This window comes from Zingiber officinale, chromosome 10B, assembly GCF_018446385.1.
Source record: "Zingiber officinale cultivar Zhangliang chromosome 10B, Zo_v1.1, whole genome shotgun sequence".
NCBI classification, from domain to species: domain Eukaryota; kingdom Viridiplantae; phylum Streptophyta; class Magnoliopsida; order Zingiberales; family Zingiberaceae; genus Zingiber; species Zingiber officinale.
In genome coordinates this window covers 953,007-975,548 of record NC_056005.1, presented here as the reverse complement: position 1 = coordinate 975,548, position 22,542 = coordinate 953,007, and the positions used below count along the sequence as shown (strand labels likewise).

At 45.0% G+C, this 22,542-nt stretch overlaps 2 protein-coding genes across 4 annotated transcripts; both read right to left on the bottom strand.

Annotated features, from left to right (window-relative positions):
• Positions 1–11,890: 11,890 nt before the first annotated feature.
• On the bottom strand, positions 11,891–13,887 carry LOC122029559 (carbonic anhydrase, chloroplastic-like). Its single transcript, XM_042588599.1, has 8 exons — positions 13,740–13,887; positions 13,561–13,613; positions 13,417–13,465; positions 13,078–13,194; positions 12,937–12,990; positions 12,760–12,845; positions 12,298–12,403; positions 11,891–12,217 (listed from the first exon to the last, which is right to left on the bottom strand). Exons 2-8 carry the CDS (start codon positions 13,608–13,610, stop codon positions 12,089–12,091), a joined length of 591 nt encoding a protein of 196 aa, XP_042444533.1. The 5' UTR covers positions 13,611–13,613; positions 13,740–13,887; the 3' UTR covers positions 11,891–12,088.
• A 1,248-nt stretch (positions 13,888–15,135) lies between these two features.
• Positions 15,136–22,497, bottom strand: LOC122028616 (probable phospholipid-transporting ATPase 8). Of its 3 annotated transcripts, XM_042587460.1 has the most exons (12): positions 22,227–22,497; positions 22,025–22,130; positions 20,017–21,368; positions 19,822–19,932; positions 19,459–19,735; positions 19,014–19,102; positions 18,826–18,934; positions 18,542–18,751; positions 18,340–18,465; positions 17,365–17,463; positions 16,408–16,599; positions 15,136–15,850 (listed from the first exon to the last, which is right to left on the bottom strand). In XM_042587460.1, exons 1-12 carry the CDS (start codon positions 22,424–22,426, stop codon positions 15,326–15,328), a joined length of 3,396 nt encoding a protein of 1,131 aa, XP_042443394.1. In that variant the 5' UTR covers positions 22,427–22,497; the 3' UTR covers positions 15,136–15,325. The 3 variants fall into 3 exon arrangements, with proteins under 3 accessions (XP_042443394.1, XP_042443393.1, XP_042443395.1); XM_042587459.1 differs by having other exon boundaries at positions 15,138–15,850; positions 22,025–22,497; XM_042587461.1 differs by having other exon boundaries at positions 15,713–15,850; positions 16,408–16,483; positions 22,025–22,497.
• Between the last annotated feature and the right edge of the window lie 45 nt (positions 22,498–22,542).

Here is a 22,542-nt window from a genome sequence, read left to right as displayed (position 1 = left end):
TCTCGAACGAGGAACTCGACGTTCTGATCGAGATAAGGGCCGCCAAGCTCGTGGAGCAAAAATAGAAAGCCACAGCCGAACGGCCGGAGCAGCAAGCAACATCAGCGTCTGGTGGTCGAGCGGAAGCACCATTGGCCCCCGTTGCATTTCATCGAGCCCTATTCCGCACCCCTGAAGCCGTACTAGCTCATAGAGATAGGGGATCTTCTTCGGATGAAATGCCTAGACGGGATGACAGAAAGGGGAAAGCCCCCCCGAGCGGACGCATCACCCAAGAGGATTAATCGCCAATTTTTAGAGGCTATTCTACAAGATCCTCTGCCGAAGCACTATATGCCTCCGACGATCGGCGAGTATAATGGGACAACTGACCCAGATGATTATCTGGGTAAGTTCGATAACACAGCTACTCTCCATCAATACACAGATGGAGTAAAGTGCCGAGTTTTTCTTACCACTCTCTCGGGATCGGCTCAACGATGGTTTCGGAGGCTGCCGGACTGATCCATCACAAGCTTCAAGGACTTCCGAACGGCCTTCCTCCACCATTTTGCAAGCAGCCGACGCTACCAGAAAACGAGTGTAAGCGTGTTCGCCATCAAGCAAGAAGCCCGTGAATCGCTCCGAGCTTACATCCAGCGATTCAACAAAGTGGCGATGGATATTCCAACGGCCACTTCAGAAACCATGATGAATGCCTTCACACAAGGCCTAGTGGATGGGGATTTTTTCCGATCACTCATCAAGCCGCCCGAGATTACGATCACATGCTACATCGGGCTACGAATACATCAACGTGGAAGAGGCGCGCGCCGGAAAAAGGAAACTCCGGTAGGCGGGCTCCTCGGTAGCGGAAGCACGCCGCTCATCAGCCGCCTAGAGGACCAAGGGCGAAGCAATCCGATCCCCATGCCAGGTCCCATGTGCAAGAGGTAGCTGCCGCCTGGCCCAAGCCAAAGAAGAGATGGACCCGATGTTACGCTCCTTCCACCGGACGGATACGCACAACACAAGGGATTGTCGAAGTCTTCCTTTCGTGGCTCACCCCGTATCCTTGGGCGGTCTCCCTCGGTCGACAGGCAACAGAGAACTCATGAAGCCGATCGGACGCGGTGATAGCGACAGCAACAGACTCCCGATCGGCATCGTTCTCCAAGGAAGGAGAATCGCCGGGCGTCAGGGAGCGGTCCCGACCATCCGCTCGGGAAGAGGAAAATAAACAATACTTCCCAAGGCGAGATCAGCGTTATTCTTTGGTGGGTCGTAGGAGGAGACTCAACCGAGCTAGAAAGCGGCGTCCGACTCAAATTCATGCGGTCGGTGTGGCCGAAGCAGCGGAAGGACCGAAATTAGTTTCGGGCTGGGACTTGGAGGAGTTGAAGTACCCCACGATGCTCTGCTCATCAAAGCGGTAATAGCCAATTACACTATTCACCGCGTGATAGGAAGCTCGGTGAACATCATATTCAAGAAGGCGTTCGATCATTGCAAATTGATCGAGCCGAGCTGCTGCCATGACAACCCCGCTCTACGGGTAACGAAGTTCAGCCGGTCGGACAGATCCGGCTGGCTACCTCGCTGGGAGAAGAGTCGCTCAGGAGGACAAGGACAACAAACTTCGTGGTGGTCGACTCTTCCTCGTCCTACAACGTCATTTTAGGACGACCGGCGCTCAGCGAATTCCGAGCGGTCGTCTCAACATTCCATCAGAAGATCAAGTTCCCCGTGGAGGACAAAGTGGGAGAAGTACGAGGAGATTAGCTAGCAGCTCGGCGATGCTACATCGAGATGGTCCGAGCAGAAGCCAATTCCGGTCGGAAGGCGCCCCGGATCAAGGTAAACGTCATCACCGAAAAGTCACCCTCTTTAATTTATGAAGAAAAAGAGGAAGTGCAGATTCACCCAATCCGATCGGAGGCCACGACTTTTATTGCGTCCGATCTGGAGAAGAAGCAGAAAGAGGAGCTGATCCAATGCCTCCGAAGAAATCATGATGTCTTCGTCTGGTCGACACATGAGCTGCCCGGAATTTTGCCGAGCATAGCGCAGCACGAGTTGCATGTCCGACCGGACGCTCGGCCGGTAAAGCAGAGAAAAAGAGATTTCAGCGCCGAGCAGAATGCCATCATCCGGGCGGAGGTGGAAAAGCTTCTGGAAGCCGGCCATATACGCGAGGTGCAGTTCCCGAGCTGGTTGGCTAACGTAGTATTAGTCTCCAAGCCAGGCAACAAGTGGAGAGTGTGCATAGATTTTCGGGATCTCAACAAAGCTTGCCCGAAAGATTTTTATCCTCTGCCTGGACTCTACGGCCGGCTGCGAATTAATCTGTATGCTCGACACCTACCAGGGCTATCACCAAGTGCCGCTCGCCCGTAAAGATCAAGAAAAAGTCAGCTTCGTGACGGCCGACGGCACTTATTGCTATAATGTGATGCCGTTCGGATTGAAGAATGCGGGGGTCACATATCAACGCTTGATGAATAAAGTATTCTGAGAGCAGATCGGGCAGAATCTAGAAGTTTATGTAGACGACATTCTCATTAAGTCCGTCCGAGCGGTCGATCTCTACAAAGACATGGAAGAAACTTTCCGAACGCTACGCAAATATGGAGTCAAGCTAAATCCCCAGAAGTGCCTGTTCGGAGCAAAAGGAGGGCGTTTCTTGGGGTACATAGTGACCGAGCGGGGCATCGAAGCAAATCCTAGCAAGGTGAAAGCTCTGCAAGATATGCCGCCTCCAAGAAACACAAGGGAACTGCAGCGTTTGACCGGTCGGATAACTGCTTTGTCCAGATTCATCTCCAAAATTGCCGATCGGAGCTTCCCTTTCTTCAAAATCTTGCGCAAGGCCACTAAGTTTCACTGGGATGAAGAATGCGATTGGGCGTTCGAAGACTTGAAGGCATATCTGAACTCTCTCCCGGTATTGGCCAAGCCGACTGCAGGTGAGTCACTTTATATGTACTTGTCTTCAACCAAGCATGCAATTGGCTCGGTTTTAGTGAGGGCGAGTGGAGAAGAGCCTGTGTATTTCCTTAGTCACATTTTAAAAGATGTTGAATCTCGCTGCACTGGGCTCGAAAAGCTAGCCTTCGCTCTGGTCCTCGCCGCTCGGCGCCTTCGTCCATATTTCCTGGCGCATACCATCATTGTCAAAACCAATAGCCCGCTCGGGCGTGTATTGCTAAACCCAGAGGCATCCGGGCGGCTCATCAAATGGACGACGGAGTTAAGTGAGTTTGACATCCAATACCAACCCCGCTCGGCGATCAAAGCGCAATCCTTGGCCGATTTCGTGACTGAGGTGCAAAGGCCGGAGCCGGAAGCTATGTGGAAAATATATGTGGATGGGTCGTCCACTCGACTCGGAAGCGGGATTGGAATATTGTTGCTCTCCCCTCAAGAAGAAAAGATGCGCTTATCCGTCCGGCTGGATTATAAAGCTATCAACAATGAAGCAGAATATGAGGCCCTCATAGTGTAAGGTTGCCCGGCATGTGGGAGCCGGTCGGGTAACGCTTCACTCGAATTCGCAGTTCTGGTACCTTGAAATTAATAATGCTCGACTCAAGCTCTACGAGCCTTGAGAAGCTCAAAGCCAATTTTAGAAGTTGTTGTCGAAAATACCGAGCATGAAAATCAAGCGGTGATGAGTTAGCCAACTTGCAAGCTCAATAACGCCGATCGCCATCCAATTGAAAAAATTGGTGGCGCACGTCGACCGGATGGAAGGCCTCACATTTCCAAGCGACTAGCGGACACCCATCATAGAGTTCCTCCGCTCGGGCGCCACACCATCCAATGAGTATGAAGCCCAGCTGCTAACGAGAAGAGCCGGTCGGTTCACACTCATCGGCGATCAGTTTTACAAAAAGGCTTTCTCATGCCCGTTGTTGAAATGCGTGAGCTCGGAGGACTCGGCTTACATCCTCCAAGAAGTACATCAAGGATCGTGCGGAGGGCATCCGGGCGGACGATCGTTGGCCAAGAAGATCCTCTTGGCCGGGTACTTTTGGCCGACTTTACAAGCAAACGCCGCTTGGACCGTGTCGACGTGCCTCTCATGTCAGAAATACCGTAACTTCAACCACCGACCGGCAGAGGAAATGAAGGCATCAACAGTTTCATGTCCGTTCGATCAATGGGGAATGGATATTGTCGGTCCATTTCCGATGGCGACCGGGCAGCGGAAATTTTTGCTAGTGGCGGTCGATTATTTTTCCAAGTGGGTGGAGGCCGAGCCGCTAGCCAAGATCACCGAACAGATGGTCAAAAAATTTATCTGGCAACACATCATCTGTCGGTTCGGCATCCCTCGCCGATTGGTTTTCGACAATGGGCGGCAATTCACAAGGAAGATGCTAGAGGAGTGGTGCAAAAGCTACGGCATAGAGCAACACTTCACGTCCGTGGCTTATCCCCAGAGCAACGGCCAAGCCGAAGTAGCCAATCGGGAAATTCTTCGTATTCTGCGCGCTCGACTCGACCATTTGGGAGGAAGTTGGCCGGATGAAGTGCCGGGCGTCTTATGGGCCATCCGAACGACGCCGAAGGAAGGGACGGGCGTCACGCCGTTCCATTTGGTGTATGGCGGCGAGGCGGTCATTCCGGTCGAAGTCGGCGTTGAGTCCGTCCGGATTCAGAGTTATGATGATGGCAACGCCGAACGGAGGAACATGGAGCTGGATTTGGTCGACGAGGAGCGAGCCAAGGCATCCGTTCGGCTGATAGCATACCGGCAGCGGATGAAGCAAAACTACAACCGCCGCATAATCCCCAGATCATTCCAGGTCGGCGATCTCGTCTGGAAGAAAGTCAAGCCGGTCGGCGACGTCGGCAAGCTTGAAGCTCCTTGGGCGGGTCCCTTCAAGGTTATTGAAAAACTCCGCTCGGGAGCTTATTATTTGGAGGATGAAGACGGGCGACAACTGGATCGACCGTGGAGTGCGAATCATCTCCAGCCTTATCGAGCGGGGTGAAAGGTGCACGAATGTAAATCATTTTTGTATATGTTAGTCGCCCAGGTCCTTGTAATGCACGAAGCAAAATTAATTCAAAGGATGGCCGAGGGTTCCGCCGATCGGCAATGTCGAAGTTAGCCGTAAAGGCCGTCGAGCTCCGACGTTAAAAATCGAGAGACGAACCGGCGTCTATAAACATCCGAGCGGAAGACCGTCTAGCTCTGACGTTAAAAATCGAGAGATGAGCCGGCGTCTATAAACATCCGAGCGGAAGACCGTCGAGCTCCGACGTTAAAAATCGAGAGACGAGCCGGCGTCTATAAACGTCCGAGCGGAAGACCGTCGAGCTCCGACGTTAAAAATCGAGAGACGAGCCGGCGTCTATAAACGTCCGAGCGGAAGACCGTCGAGCTCCGGCGTTAAAAATCGAGAGACGAGCCGGCGTCTATAAACGTCCGAGCGGAAGACCGTCGAGCTCCGGCGTTAGAAATCGAGAGCGAGCCGGCGTTAAACAATCCGGCGGAAGACCGTCGAGCTCGGCGTTAAAATCGAGAGGCGAGGCGTCTATAAGCGTCCGGCGGAAGGCTGTCGACTCGGCGTTAAAAATCGAGAGGAGCGGCGTCTAAACGTCCCGGCGGAAGGCCGTCGAGCTCCGGCGTTAAAATCGAGACGAGCGGCGTCTATAAACGTCCGGCGGAAGACCGTCGAGCTCCGACGTTAATATCGAGACGAGCGGCGTCTATAAACATCCGGCGGAAGACCGTCGAGCTCCGGCGTTAAAAATCGAGAGAGCTCCGACATTAAACATCGGCGGAAGACCGTCGAGCTCGGACGTTAAAATCGAGAGCGAGCCGGCGTCTATAAACGTCCGGCGGAAGACCGTCGAGCTCCGGCGTTAAAATCGAGAGCCGCGGCGATAAACATCCGGCGGAAGACCGTCGAGCTCCGGCGTTAAAAATCGAGGGACGAGGTCTATAAACGTCCGAGCGGAAGGCCGTCGAGCTCCGACGTTAAAAATCGAGAGATGAGCCGGCGTCTATAAACATCCGAGCGGAAGACCGTCGAGGTCCGACGTTAAATATCGAGAGACGAGCCGGCGTCTATAAACGCCCGAGCGGAAGACCGTCGAGCTCCGACGTTAAATATCGAGAGACGAGCCGGCGTCTATAAACGCCCGAGCGGAAGGCCGTCGAGCTCGGACGTTAAAAATCGAGAGACGAGCCGGTGTCTATAAACGTCCGAGCAGAAGACCGTCGAGCTCGGACGTTAAATATCGAGAGACGAGCCGGCGTCTATAAACGCCCGAGCGGAAGACCGTCGAGCTCCGACGTTAAATATCGAGAGACGAGCTGGCGTCTATAAACGTCCGAGCGGAAGACCGTCGAGCTCGGACGTTAAATATCGAGAGACGAGCCGGCGTCTATAAACGTCCGAGCGGCTCGCATGCGAAAATCTAGCAAAAACCCCTTTGAGGTAAGGCGCGAAGCAAAAGATGGTTAATCGGAATTAAAAATGTGAGCAAGTGAACGAGTGACGTTTGCGCGCCGAGCGGCTACTCAGTCGCATAATGAAAGACATTAAAGACAATCGACTTGTCTGACAGAGCGTAGTGTCGAGCGGAGGAGTTTTAAAGAACACTTTAGTTATTACGAGAGGAAAATTTCTTGCCAAAACAAAAGCTGAAGGAAAGGAAAAGATTATCTATTAAGCACAAGGCTAACCAAAAAAGTTGCTACAAGAATAAGTTGGGTCGAACGGCCTGAATACAAAAAAGTTCATAAAAAGAAAAAACGCTTATCACGTGTCAAAATCAAAAAGAGTGTCAGGGTTGGCGCCCATCACGGTCGCGAGGTCCTCGGGGGGGATGGCCAGCTCGGCGGGCAGGTGGCCCTTGGTCTTCAGGTAATCCATCGCCGCCTTGATCGCTTCTTCGAAAGTGAGGGATATCTTGTCGGTAAACTTCTCTCCGAAATCTTCCGAGCGGAGATACGCCTTCCTCACTTCGTCAGAACGAGCCGACTCCCCCTCTTGATATTCTTTAAGCGCGGCGTGGGCAGCGTTACTGGCAGCTTGGAGATCCTTCAATTCTCCATCAAATCTTTGAAGATCGGCTGAGCGGCTCTCCTTCTCGGTGGCCAGAAGAGCATCCAGATCCTTGATGCGTTGCTCCAGCCCTCTGATCTCCCCCTTCATTCGATCCATGTCATCGATGGCCTGTCGCTTCCGAGTGATCGCCGTCTTGATATCCTTATCTCGTTGTTTGACCATCGCTTCGAGCCGAACGACCTTGCTCGCTAGATCGGAAGCCCGTTTCCGTTCGGCTTCCAGTAATTTTTTGGCCTTCTCCAGAGCGGTCGTCGACTGTTGGCTGTCCCCCGCGGCTTTGAGTTTTTTCAATTCATCCTCCAGCTCGGCCAACCGATTGCTAACGGCAATCTGCTCCACCCAGTTCTACGAGCAAAAGTGAACAGGTTAAAAACTTAATTCAAATACACGAACAAAGGAAAGAGCATACCGGTGGCTGTTGAAGGTTCTCGTCGCCGAGCCAGTCGATCGCCGTGGTCCTCCCAAGCTTTTGCAAGAGGGCCTGTCAAGGTGATCTGCTGCTCGGAGACCACTGGCCGATCAGCAGCAGCCATATATTCCTCTGAGGGGAGGCGCAGGACGGTTTTAATTAAATTTGAGCCGCTCGGCTCGCCCCGAGAAGCATCGGCCTTACCGGATGGCCCACCGGTGGACGAGGAAGGAAGCTCGCCCAAACGCCTGATACGGCGCATAGTTCTTGAAGGGCTGGACGGCGGCACCTCAGAGCTTGCCCTCGGAGAGCCATGTGGGGTCGGGGTGCTCTCTAGGGAAACCGTCCCGGACAACACCGGAGCATCCACGCCCTGGTCGGGCTGTGGCTCATCAAGTGGAGTTGAGGCAGATGCAGATTCCGGTCGTCGGCGCTTCCGAGTGAGTAGCGGAACATCATCTGCCGAACAGCCCTCCACCTCGGCTTGGGAAGAAGGTTTTGTGCCGCCCGCTGCCTCGTCGTGAGAGGTAGTAGTTGCCAAGGCTTCAGGGGCATCTTGAGTCCCCTCGCCTGATTCGCCGGTCGGATCGGCTGGATCAAGGCCCCGCTCGGCGACCTCCTTGTTCTTCACCGCCTCAATCTGAGCGGCTTTTAATTTGAGCTTCTCGGTCGCCTTAGCACGTCACATAACTTCAGCTGCAGAAACAAAGATTAAATCAATTAGAACAAAAGAAAAAGGAGGGATGAGAATCGCTTACTCATGCTGCAGGGCAGATCGGCGGGGGTAGAAGACAAGCCGAATATGTGCATTACTCCCGGAAGGAGCAGCTTGTCAATATGATAGCGCTGACCAACCAGCCGTTCGGCTGCATGAAGGTAGGCCGCGTCGCCTCTAAATTTGCCGAGCTCCGGTTGCGCTGGCATCGCCGTTTGCCACTTGGTGCGAAAAGTTGGCCGCTCGGGAAAACATATATAGAAAAAATGCTCCTTCCAATGTTTGTTGGAGCTCGGCATGTTATCGAAGAGGACGAAACCTATCCTAGACTGGAAAACAAAGGTGCCCCACTCGGCTTGCTTGGGATAAAAAAAGTAGTGGAAAATCTTAGGGTCGAGGGGGATGCCGTTCAGTTTGAATAAAATTATCACCCCGCTCAGCAGCCTTACGGAGTTCGGAACTAGTTGGCCGAGCGGGATGCGGAAGTAGTTGCAAACTTGCAAGAAAAATTTATGGGGTGGGAAGCGTAGCCCGGCCAAAAATTGGTCTCGGAAAAAAAGAACTGTGCCGGGCGGCGGTTCATGAGGTCGATCGGCCGGTGTGGCTAATACTATTTGGTGGTCGGAAGGAATGTCGTAAGTCCGAGCGAGACGCAACGCGTCCTCCTCGTCAAAACGGCTCTCCATGGTCGTGTACCATAGACCCGGAGCGCCGCCGGTCGACTGCGAGGTGCTAGTCATGGTCGAAAGACAAGAATACGGGACCAAAAGGGAAGGTTCAAGCAAGGAATGGAGGAAAACCGACTGAAGGAAACGATTAACAGAAAGAAGAAAACGTTGGGAACGAGAAAGAGGGTCTTACGAGCAAGAAAGATGATCGACGGGGGCCTGGGAGTTGCCGAAGAGTTGAGGGGCGAGGTCGCCGGAGAAAAAAACGAGCAGAGGAGCGCCGGAGGAGGATGAAGCAACAATGCGGCGGAAACGGAGTCGCGGGCTTTATATCGCCGCCCGGGAGCAACCTCCACCGTCCGATCCAGGTCGTCGATAACGAGGTCATCATCCAGCCGTTCATTTCAAACGGCGGCTGTCCCATCGGAAGTGACGCCACCGCCATACGCTGACAAACGCACGATCGCCACGTGTCAGCAGGATATTGGCCGCATTTAATGAGCTCCCCTTACCGTGCGCAGCGCACGTGATGGGTAGTAGGGGAGAGCATCGGACATGGATTCCAAGAGAACACAAGGCACGGACAAGATACCGCCGAACGGATGAGTATCTCTATGCCTGGCCGAGCGGCCTAATGCAGTGATCATTGCTCGATCAGATCGGCAGTCCAGTCAGTCGGACTTCGCCTCCTTCGACTAGACTCGAGGGGGAGGCAAGTGATCCGGCGGTTAGAACGGGGGACCCCCATTCTGAGGGGTCCATGCCACGCTGGAGTCAAAAGGCCAAGTGGCCGACCAGACAGGCAGACCAACCGGTGAATAGCTAAGGCAATAGGCGCCCCGACTAAAGTTGGGGTTCCGACGCTCAATGAAACAATGTCTAAGAGCCGAGCGGAAGGCACTCGCCCGGAAGTCTCCCCAGTGTTTCAACGCAAGCGACAGGCGAGACGTGAGGGGCGTGCCGCCCGGCCGGCGCAGGGGATGAAGGTCGTCCGGACAATGGTCTCCGTCCAGCCGGCCGGACGTACGTCCCGGCCGGCGGTGGGTAAAGGAGAACAGGAACATCTTCTGACAGCCGTCAAGTCATATGGCTAAGTCATACTCCTAGTCTGACAACGGGGTGTCTTGTTGTCCCTTCGAAAGCGCGATGGGACTGTTGCAGTATGGCGTCAGGTAAGCTTTCTGACAAACACATACCTAGGTATGGGCTGCGGACACGTACGCGCCTCGGTGGGCGTGTAGAGGCTCTTTCACAGCTCTATATAAAGAGTCGCAGACTTCGCCGGAGGTATGCATTCTACAAGCTTTGGAGCCACTTTCTTTACCACTTGCTTGCCTGACTTGAGCGTCGGAGGGTCGCCGCCGGGAACCTCTTTCCGGCCCGACTTCTGTGCAAGGTCGCCGGAGCTTCGTACGACCAGTCGAAGACCCACATCAGCAACCGGAGAGCGCCACGTGCCCAGCGTCCATTGAGTCAGCCGTTCGGACAGGATCAGTAACGATATCAGGACTTGGTGGACGTTCAAAGACATTCACAGTTTTTTGTCAAGCATTTCCCTCCATCTTTAGTTTCTTAAAAAACATGCATTTATTTTTGTAGTAACCTTTCTTTCTATAGAAGTAACATGTCTTGGTTTTCTTTTTGTTAGCAAAAGTTTCAGAAGAAGTTTCAGCAAACTTTCTTTTCTTTCCAAAATATCTTGTTTTCTTAGACTCAATGCTATTAACCTTAGAACCAGACTCATAAGCAAATTTATTATCATGAATTCGAGTTTCTTCCTCAATTCAAATATGTCTTATGAGTTGGTCTATGGTGAAATCCTCAGAAGTGTGTAACAATTTCTTTCTGTAGTCATTCCAAGTGATTGTCAATTTTGCAATTACAATAACCACTTGTAATGGATCAGACATTTCTATTTTTAGATCCTTGAGTCTAGAAACTAGGACAAGTAGTTCATCGACTTGATCTATGACAGACTTATTATCAATCATACGAAATTCGAAAAACTTCATGCTTAGAAATCTGTCCGTACCTTGTTTTTCATATGTGTATTTGTTCTCCAAGGCATTCCAGATTTCTTGTGGAGATTTGATTGAACGGAAGAGATCATATAATCTATCAGTTAAGGCATTCAGGATGTATCTTCAACTTCATCCTCTTCCCGTTTCTTTCGAGTTGCTTTGATCTCATCAGTATCCTTATCAGTTAGTGCAAGAATCGTAGGCAGATCATGCAACAGTAGATAGACGACACCCAATTCAATGAGGAGGAAGAACAATTTGTCCTTTCAGCGAGTGAAGTTCGTCTCATCGGAACAGTCCAACTTGAATGCACTAAAGACAGACTTGGAACCAGTGGCTTCCATGGATCGAAAATTCCCTTAAGATTGTTAGAAATAGATCGAGGATAGAACTTCGTTTTGAGCATGAATTAGTTTCCTTAAGGAAATTTTGCCCCCACTATGTTGTTATTGGGTTTAGTGACAAATTCCCTCCAGGATATTCAAAACAAAATAGAATTTATAGATAACAAATCTATAAATTCTCCCGAGATAATTTAGAGAAAAAGATGATCATGGAGAAGATGTTAAAAAATATATATATAGTGAACAATACAACCTTTGGGAACGGTTGTAGAGACACCTATTCATGAATGGACATATTAACTATCACATCTGTTCATAAAAAAAAATTAATGTAAAATTCAATTTTATCTCTATACCCACGTGTCCATCTTTAAATATGTTTCATTTGGTCATCAATCAAATACAATATATTTGATGCACATTCTTTAATAAGTCCATAAACATCTTTATTCTTTTTAATGTGGGACTAAACATATATTACTAATTATATTCAACAAATATAATCAATGAAACTAACTAGATTTATTATTTTTTTTAATCACTGACATTTTTAATGACGAGAATTTTTAAACTTAGGTTATTATTACAACTTGAAAACTCCGAGAGGTGTTTTACAAAATACTTGCTCAAATACTTTGGACAAATACTCAGATTGGCCCTCGGGGATGCAGAACTTCAAGTTCACTCAATTTATTGATTCTTCCAAACTGAATGCGAAAGCAACATACAAAAGTACGAAACCCAAATTTATACAATATTGGAGACTTTAGTAGCAAAAGTCATGCAACAAATTCCGGAATCTTATTTGATTCTGCCATGAAATTTATGACCATATAATAATATAATTACCGCTAATGAATCGATTCACCAAATCTCGAATTTGCCATTCACAAAGTCGTAGTGTGCCCCGATCAGCCTCAACGAGCCCTTCTCCACTGCGTCCTTCACGAACGGGTAGGTCTTCAGGTTCTCCAGGGAGACCTTCACAGCCGCCTGCAACAGAAAGGTCAGAGCTAGTCTTGCATGGCTCTGAAGATTTTCATGATCATCAAGAGGAGAAAGAAGAAGAAGACCTTTTCGCACTCCGTGCACTGTTCAGCAAAAGCCAAGGACGCGAATTCTCCCTGCACTTTCTCCTTCGCTGGCAAACAAACTTTCACCCACTCCTCAATGAAGTCACTGAGCGAACCAAAGTGAAGGGAGGAATATTAAAAGAAAAAAAAAAAGAAAATCAATTCTGTGCCACACAAAGTGTTGAGAAAGCTGTCTGCAACTAGTGATGTGATGCGATGGCCCTTTCTCTTTTTTGTTATAGGGAAGAGAAACATAATGCTATTTCAGTATGTGGAGATAAGGCCGGTGGCCCAGTTATTGTCTATGAACTGTTACATGGAATTAAGCAGAGGAGGAGTAAATGAACCCACCTAATTCTGAATTCCCCCAACCTTTTAGGAAAACAGAGAAAGAAAGAAGAACAACTGAAGCTTTCTTTTTAGTGAATATATGTGAATATTCAATCAGATTATGTTTCTTACGTTGTGGTAGTGCCGTCGTCTTTGATGGACATGAGTCCCTTGATCCCACCGCAGCAGCTGTGGCCAATCACCACAATGTTCTCCACCTGGACAATTGAACCTTCCGAATTAAACACATCCCTTACGGAATAATTAATTCTTGTAAAAGAAACCCAAAAAAGGATAGAGATTGACCACCTTGAGATGCAGGACGGCATATTCAATGGCTGCCCCAGCGCCAGAGTACCTTTTCTGCAATCACAGATCACCGCTGTTAGTTGAGACCGCGCCAAACAGTCAAAAAATGGAACTAGAAAGTAAGGAGGAGGCAGATATTACTTGGCAATAGGGAGGAACCATGGCGGCGATGTTGCGGACGATGAAGGCCTCGCCGGGCTGGAACCCGAGCACCACCGACGGGCACACGCGCGAGTCCGAGCATGCGAACACCATGTACTGAGATCAATATTAGAGTCAACGTCAACATCGACATCAAGCCTCGCAGTTTCATGAGGGTCGGCAGAATAGTTAATTGAAGGAAGAGAAAAGAAAGAGGAAGGCACGGAATTCTCTCCCTTTCCTCGCCGATGCAAAGCGACAGCTAGTTCACATGCAAGCCTCGTCGAGAGGCCGTTGTTAATTATAATCTATAATTAGAGTAGTCGCGGCGTGGCTCACCTTGGGGCTTTGTCCCTGTGCCAACTGCGAGAACAACTCTGGTTTTTTCCTGTCGGAGAAAGTAAAGAGACGGCCGGCCATCATTATATCGATCGATCGCATATGAACAAGAGATCAAGAAAAAGAAATAATTCGCGGACTGACTCGTAGACGTCTTTCTTGAAGCTTTCGAAGCCGAAGGTCAACCTCTCCATTTGCTGCACATTCACAGGAGATGGATATACTTTTATGCAAAGAAAAACACAACCGGAAATTCCACATAAATGAATGAATGATCTAATTAACGAGTGAAGATCTGAAAGGAGAATTAGGAGGAGATATACCGCGGACCTTCTTGATTAGCGCGTGATCGATCGTAGAGTGCTGCGGAAAAGCGTTTCGGATTCTGTGTGAATTGTGAATTGAGAGGGGAGTTATATAATCGCTAGCTGTCCAGGAGGGGATCGGTTCAGATGACTCGCGGGAACACGATAAGATGGTCGGGTCGGAGAAACCGGAGGACCGGACTCGGATTCAAGCGGACCGCCCTCGAAATTAATTTGTGTTAATTCGAGGCGCCAAGTGGCAACTCTCCTCGCATTTCTCTCTGAACTCTTCACTGCTTCTAAAATCAAATGAAATGAAATGAAATGAGCAGAGTGCAAGTGGTATTAAAGTATTAATTTACTCACAGGTAAACTAAACAGCTGACGAAGTCTCTTTTGAAATCGATTTGAGATAGTATAATTTAATTATGAAAAGGCTTTTGATAACTAAATTTGCAGTATGGGAAATGACGCAACCAGAAGACGTATCATCTCCTCCCTTGACCATGCCTTGAATTGTCCTCTGACGAAATCGTAGGAAATTAGGAATCTCCCACTGGCTTTTCAGGCACTGGTTTTCCACTGCAAGCCTTATGAAGGGGTACGCGTCTTCTGCAGGTTCTCCAGGGACACCTCCTGACTTGGGCAAATTTTTATGTATGATTGGGAATGAACATTTGAAAACTAATTTACCATTTCCTGCACAATTTGCAGAGGTACAATTTTAATTTCAGTCACGAAGATCTCGATCAGAATCCGAGGTTCAGAAAAGAACAGACGTCGGAGAAGATGTGGAAGGAAAGAGACGGGCCGGGAGAGAGATTGGATGGACCTTGTTTTGGTTGCAGGAAGGAAGGGTGAGATCCTGTGAGAGAATCAAGGAGAAGAAGCTTCGTCCTTAATTTTTTATAAGATTTTGATTTTTTTTTTTTAGTTCTTCGTAACTTTATATCGGTATATAGTCTGGCATGTGAATAGCATTGGTTAGTTGCGCAATTAGGGCCTTTAAAATAGGATTAAAGTCGATTTTTTATTCGTGCCGTCGACTTGGAAAATCTGTTTAACATTAAGGAAGCAACGCGCAGAACGTGTCAGAAAACAAACACAATGTTTTGATGGATCAACCTGACCGGTTGAATTGAATCTAAACTGGATATGGTGGATCGAATAGCACTGGGTAAAATTACCAGTAACAATGTGAGGACATGCTAATCTAAAAAAGTAAAGTGCAATACATTCCTAGAGAAAGTACAAAAAAAAAAAATCCTGAATAAACTAATAAGATGACCAACCATATAGCATCCATCAAGATAACGTTAGGTCATTCGGTTCGAAGAGCTGATACCTGAATTAAAACCTAGGCAACATAACGAATGATTATAAATATGATCAGTGTGTATTTATAGGTGCAACTGGTATTCATCACCGATACAACATTGAAAAATTTGTATAATCTATCAGCAAAGCCTGAATATATATATATATATATATATATATATATATATATATATATGAGTTGTATGAGAAGATTTCCTACAGAACTACATTTATATAGTTTTACAAAAGGAGATGCCTGACAAAATTAAGGGAAACTAATTGACGATCTAGCGTGCAAAATATATCGCAGGCATCAGTTGCAGTCCTTGAATTAAGTTATGATACTTGGGGAATAACGTATCTCGTATGGTGGAGAAGAAAAAGTAAGGTAGTAGGGCAGAAATAACGACGAAGAGAGTAGTCATCCAATAAAGAGGACTTGAAGCGCAGGCTTCCAGAAAAACCTGGTATGCACTCGAGGATATCATTGGCGGGAAGAAACCATAAATCACTAGGAAAATGTACCAAACTAGGATACTTCCCCATATAACGAAGTGTTGGATCCATGTGAAGTAGCTGAGGTAGATTGCTAATTGGCAATTCACTGTCCACACTACGCAAGTGTACATTGTTACTCCGAGGATGTCTGAGCCTGCTGCACGGCCATCCTGGCGGAATGCTTGATGAAATATGGCTCCCGTCGTGAAGTAATAGATGATCAGAGAACAGCAAACTCCATTGAACATCCAGCCAAGAATGCGAGGCCAGCTGAAGAAGATGTTGTGAATACCGTCCTGATGTAACTTGGGAAACTGCAAGAATTGTGAAGAAGCTGAATTTGAGTCGGCAGTTTATATCATCATGATTCGTAATAACTAGTGTAGGGGAAAATAAGTTTTGCTAGCCAACCATAACAACTTCAGAGTCCATTCCCTAAATTGAGGGAATATTTTAAACAATTCATATTCATAGAAAATTTTGGATTATCTTCTTATTTTTATATGAAGATGTGAACATGAAGAGAAACAAAATCATGCAAATAGAACAGATTAAGAGTCAGCAAAGTAATTTAGAGAACTCATCTTCAACTACCTTCAAAATTGAGAAACAGACAAAGAACTAGCTTGATAAATACAATGAAGAATATATTGATTGAAGCAAATTAATTGCAACATATGCAACTCTAGACCTGCCATAATAACACCATTTTATGACAACCAGTAAAATAATTGCTGCAGATGGGAAATCTCAGAACAAGAAGTAATTTTCAGGAAAGCTATAATAGTCAATGGTTTTTGCACACATCACTTTTTTAACATGAACTAAAGGGTACAGAAAGTATAAAGTGAATTCAAATAGGGTTATTTACCTTTATGCAAAGACGGGCAGGAACGTCTTTATCAAATACACCCAGTGCAATAACTGGAAGAGATGTGAAGGCAACACTATAGAATGATATGAACCAATCATTATAAGCAGGCTGTCCAGAGAAATAAGCATGGGCCTCAAACCAGAAGAGAGTAAAGCCGAATGTTATGTTTTTGTAGAAAAAGTAGCATATCTGTTCACATAAAACAAATAAGGTACTACATAAATTTAAGAGAAAATCATCATAGGTGAGAGAACCAAAATAAACAAGCACCAATTTTCTAGGCTCAATGAAGCATGTGCCATTAACATGGGCGACAACAGTTTATGAAATTCATAATGCCATTACATAACTTTCTGGGCACACCTGTCATCTCAACTATAATCCCACATTGTCTATGACAATAAGGTAACTAAAACATGTCGATGATAGATTAATTCAGGAAGTATAAGCCCCCAGGAAAAAGTCAAAAGAGTATTCAAAACTGGATGCCTACACCAACTACAAACCTTAAAAACAAAAGGGGAAAAAATATATAAACAGAAATATGAAATTAAAAAGCAGTGCTAGTTAGTTAAATGAGTTTATCTATCTCATTAGACCACTGAAATTGTGTAATATGACTGGCATTCTTTTTAACAAAATTTCATAATTAGTTTTCATAATTAATTAATCAGTTCACAGGTGGGGTAATTCAAATAATGTATATGCAAGCAATCTACTAGCTAAGAGATGGTGAAACAGGGTTGTATCAAACAGCTAAATGCAAGCAAAGAGTGAAAAAATTGAGGGTCCAATCTATGTGATATTCAACAAGATTCAGATTGTGCAGGTATCCTTTCAAATTTGAGCTGAGCTGGATAATCAACAAACAGAAAGAGAAAAAAAAGTTTGAATTGAGTGAAATATATTCATGAACAGAAAAGTAGAAGTCATAAATGTGAAATAGTTCCTCACCATGGCTGAGATACGTCTATAACACCAATGCCCATGAACAAGGAGCAAACGCTCCAAGAAACGAAACTGAGCTATCGCAAAGTCACTAGACATGACAGCCTACAACAAATAATTGCATCTTACAGATAACAATATATATCTTTGCAATCTTGCTTAAAAGTTATTGTGCTAAAGAAAAACAATGCATATTATGTATAACTATATGATTCCGGATGACATCACCAAATTTTTGTCAAAAGAAATATATTACACATCGAATTTTTTTTAAAAAATTAACAATATATTCAAAATAAAAACAACTAAGTGTATAAGATTAACTTAAATTCCATTCCTCAATCTAGTTCTCATATATTAATGAAAGTCGCTAATACCAAAAATTCAGCTTTAGATGAATATGATCTACAGTTGGCATGCTTAGTATCATTAATTATGTAAAAGTTAATGAACAGAACTCATACACAGATAAGCAAGTTTATTTTCAACAAGAATATGATCATGTTTCAGCTCACAAATAGCTGAGCTTGCTAAATACCCACAATTGGTGATGATATAATTCCTTCCCTTGATGATGTTTCAACTTTAACTTGCTTTCCTCGTTACCTTAAGCAAGCAGATATATATTATATGTGCATCTGGTTTGACAAGAAAAAGATCAAACATGTCTAAGGAAGCTTTACATTCTCTTCACTAATAACTGTGACTTTCAATTGTTCTATTCCAGTTGAAGAGGAATAAATTCTAAAATGTACCAATTTCAGGGCACACACAGTTTGGGATGTGTATTATGATATTATCAAATCTTAATCTCTAGTTTGCATGCTATCTGAGGGGGATCTTTGAAGTCCATGCTATGAAAGGCTAAGTTGGCTAACACCAGTTAGCTAAAGTGTCTTCATATGCCATGTAGCAATAAGCATACAGAAACAAATAAGAAAGTAAAGGACAAACTACAATATGTCAATCCCAAGCACAGACCTGCATGCCCTCAACTCCACTGATACCAACACCAATGTCAGCCTCTTGAAGCATGCCAACATCATTGGCTCCATCACCAATCGCAAGTGTAATTTTTCTGGTTTTTCTCTTCACCAGTCTTGTTACCTGAATTCTTAGTTAGAAATCAATTATTCCATATGTGAAATAACTCATTGTTAAAGTAGTTAAGTGAAATACACACAAGAGCCTTCTGCTTTGGTGATGTTCGACAACAAATAACAGATGCACAGCTAACTGCCAGGTCCAAAAAAGGGTGCTCCAGATTAGTTGAAAAAGCAAAGGCCAGAGAGTCACCATCAATAATAAGAGCAAAGGGAACACCACTTCCTTCCATTTTAGAAACTCTGAATTGTGCTTCATGTATTTTCTTGGTAACACTTTCATGCAAAGTCTACCAAGTGTTCAAATTGTGAGAAACACACACAAAAAAAAAAAAGGTACTATAACTTTTCCTTATCTCTGCACCTTTTCAACAGCATCCCTTCCACCATTTTTCTTTAAAGCGTTAATATCAGATTGATCAAGAGTGATTATGAGCTGTTCCATTCCTCTGCGCAATAATTGGCAAGAAAACCTGTACAGTCTAATGGATTAGTCATAACAAGCGAGACAGGAGCTATGCCTAGTTTAATAGCATATCAAGAAAGCATCACCCTATATTAACTGCAGTTTCCAATTTATCACCAGTCAAAATCCAGATATTAATTCCAGCTTGTGCAAGTTTGTTAATACACTCTGGAACCTACAAAATGAAGAGAAGAATAAGTAAACGGTCGTCTGTCTAGCGGGTTCTTAATTGATGTGACACATGATACACACATATCTATTTTGAGCTGATATCTAGAAAGAAAACTTATTGGAGTAGAATCAAGATGGCAAAGGTATTTTATTGGTCAGGTAAGGAGCAGAACATTATTTATCGAGGAATTTTACTCTTTTGGATAGCCAAAAATTATTCAAGTTTAGGGATGCTTTATATAAATATTTTTTTCCTCACAGTAAACATACAAACGAGTAACAGGTAACACTAGAAAGGTGAATGGATAATCAAAATGAAACCTACATACAACATTCCTTTTAGAGGCAGAAACACTTTACCCCTTTCTGTAATTTATCCTCAACAGCTGTAGCACCTAAAAGGATAAGGTCTCTCTCAATCCTGTCAGCTACTTCATCCACAATTGCATCATGATCAGTATTTATTGAATTTTTTGCCTTGAGATACTCCTCATGCCATGTTATGTATTCTTCTGCACTTAGTACACGGTAAGCAACTGCCAATGTTCGTAGACCTGACTCAGAGTATTCACTGATGTGGCGCTTGGTATTATGTTCAAATAAATTTCCATGTTCAGCAAGCCTCTCAAAAATGACACTAAACCATGAAGAAATAAGTATGAGGACAGGGATTATATCTCACACGATTATATTATGAAATTAGTGCAAAGTTAACAAACAAACCTGTCAGCACCCTTGCAAAGGAGCAATAACTGGTCCCCTTCAGTCCTTATAATTACTGACATTCGTTTGCGACCACTACTAAATTCTAAGGTGTTGAGAAGTTCATATGTCCTGCATATTGAAAATATTACAATGACAAAAATAGAGGATGGATACTAGTATTGAACATTATATATCAAGTTAATGGAGAAGCACCTATCAACCTTTCTGCCAGTTTTAGGATCAAACTGATGCAATGAGATGCTTGTCTGAGTTCTATTGTAGAACTCAAAGCCAAGCTCCCTAGAAGCTGTAACAAAAGTAGCTTCATCTGGTGACTCAGCTTCATAAACAATCTCATCAGATTTAGTCACAACAGGAATTGCTGTATGGCAGATTGCTAACACCTGAAAGAATTTCTCTATTATATCTGAATTAGGTTCTTTAATCCATTGTCCATGCATTAACCGGTTATCTTTGAAGTTAAAGCCTTTGGGTGACCTTTCCAGAAATCCTTGAGTATTATGCCTCATTAAATCAACGGGTTTATCATGAAGTTCAGATGAATCATATTCTGTGACTCTTGAAAGATTGTTCTCTGCCTCACATGATTTACTGCCATAAGAAATACCAGCTATTGAACATTTCACAAACTCCATAGAGTTACATGTAAGTGTACCTGTCTTATCTGAGAGTATGGTATGAACTTGTCCAAGTTCCTCATTTAAATTTGATGTCCGAGCACGTGCAGGTTTATCACTCTCCTCGCAGTACATTTCCTGATCGCGGTCTATGAACATGCTTTGCAAAACCTTAACTATCTCTATGGATATATACAATGAAATGGGAATCAAGCACCCATATAGCATAAGGTCTGTCAGAAAGTGAAAAAAGGCAGCCAAAGTTGTCCTATTAGGATCATAGAATATTGATGATTTTTCTGGTCTCAAATACCACCTATAGCTTCCAGCATTAATTTCTTGTTTTGTTTTGATGCCAAAGAAGATAGAACTAATGGAGCAAATACAAACCAGAGAAGTAAAAAGTACATAAATTATTTTATCCATTCTCCTCTCTATGTTACTTCTCTTTGAAGGAGGATCCATAGCATTTTGCATTACTTTTGTGTCATGTCCAGTGAAAATTACAGCACCATAAACTTGATGAGTATTTCTAAGTTTAGAATCTCTCAACAGAATTTGTTTGGGACTGAGGGGATATTGCACACCTTCATTAGTCAGAACCCCAATGAAGGAGTACAACTTTTCATTTGGGTCTTCACATTTGACTAATGCTTTAAAATTCTGGAGATTCTCATCAATGTGCAAGGTTGAAGTCACTTCCAAGCTCTGTTTACGTTTTAAGTTTGTCTCTCCGTCAAGGTTCATGGTCTCTACGTAGCAAACACCATCATGGTAACTTGTAGAAAGCAAAAGTAGATCAGCAGGGAAAAATTCATCCTTCTCCACCCTAACAATATCTCCAACTCTAAGTTTCTTCCATTCTGTTTGGTAAAAAGAATGAGCTCCATCATAGACATTAACCTTCCGATTGTTGACTTCTATATCCTGACAAGAATTTTGAAATTTTAATAACATACAACAAGATGCATTAAAGTTTCAAACTAAATTCATAGTCAGATGGATATCCCTAATAACAAACTACAACACTCTAATCATTCAAATAAACTAAAACATTTATTAAGGTATATTTTATTTTTTTTCCTCCATATCTCTGATCTAAGACAAGCATATTCTCTCCATATGAAATCAGACCTAGAGGTTATTGTAAAATGTCTACATTATCTAATGAATTAATAGTCAGTCAGGTAGCATCTGTTTATGCAAAACTATTCAGATATGACTACCTAATTCCTAAATTGCATTCCATAATTTACTTCAAAGTAGCCAATGGTCAAGTAAAAAAGGGAGATGCAGATTTTTGCCTCATCCTGGACTTTATGTTAGCAAACAACTAGAAGAGAGGGCATGTAGATGCTAACTAAAACGGTGTTCGTTCTTAAGAACCCACTTCTCTTGATTCTCCAAATGTAGTCGACTAGTCGTGAGGAATAAATGGCAATCGTAATACATGACTTCCAGCTATGACTAAATATCCCAGATAAACCAAGATCAAGAGTTGTTTGAAACAAAAGGAGCAGTTATGGCAACACGAGATCGAGAAGAGGTCGCCCGTGTTTACTTGCTTCAACCATGAAAATCACCTGCTTCTTCCGCTGCCAATCTTCGATGGCCTCCTTCGCCATAGTCGCACCGACGACGAAAACAAGGGGGAGGAGCACACTGACGGCCCGATACGGAGCAAGCGGGCTGAAAGAGATGCAAGCTACTATGAGAAAGAAGAAGTTGGCCACTCTCCGGAATTGCTCGAATAGGGACTTAGGTACGAAATTGGCCACCGTATACTTGGTGGTGGAGATCGTGTTGTCGGGATAGTCCAGATCCAATGACTCAGGGCTCGCCGTACCGTTGCAATAGACCATCCTCGAGTAGCCATCGTCGTCGCCGCCGACGGAGGTAGGTTCAGCCGGAGAAGGGTGGCCTCGGCGGCCAAAGAGACCGCCCATCTCCACGAGATGGACCGATCTCCTCCTGTCCCCGGCCATGGTGGAGGAGGAAGGAATCCGCTCAGGCAGAAGGGAACCTTATTCGCTTTATTAAAATAGAATAAAAACAAATATTTAAACTTAATTTCACTAAAATTTCCTTTTGTGATTTGAAA

Bases quoted from the DNA above. Each gene is read 5' to 3' on its own strand.
- LOC122029559 (XM_042588599.1), bottom strand. From the start codon at position 13,610: ATGGAGAGGTTGACCTTCGGCTTCGAAAGCTTCAAGAAAGACGTCTAC. The intron at 13,466-13,560 runs GTCAGTCCGCGA...TTTCTCCGACAG, and splicing joins TTCAAGAAAGACGTCTACGA to GAAAAAACCAGAGTTGTTCT. The intron at 12,991-13,077 runs GTAATATCTGCC...CTGTGATTGCAG, and splicing joins TGGTTCCTCCCTATTGCCAA to AAAAGGTACTCTGGCGCTGG.
- LOC122028616 (XM_042587459.1), bottom strand. From the start codon at position 22,426: ATGGCCGGGGACAGGAGGAGATCGGTCCATCTCGTGGAGATGGGCGGT. The intron at 21,369-22,024 runs GTGATTTTCATG...AATTCTTGTCAG, and splicing joins ATTGGCAGCGGAAGAAGCAG to GATATAGAAGTCAACAATCG. The intron at 15,851-16,407 runs GTAAATAACCCT...CAATTCTTGCAG, and splicing joins CTGCCCGTCTTTGCATAAAG to TTTCCCAAGTTACATCAGGA.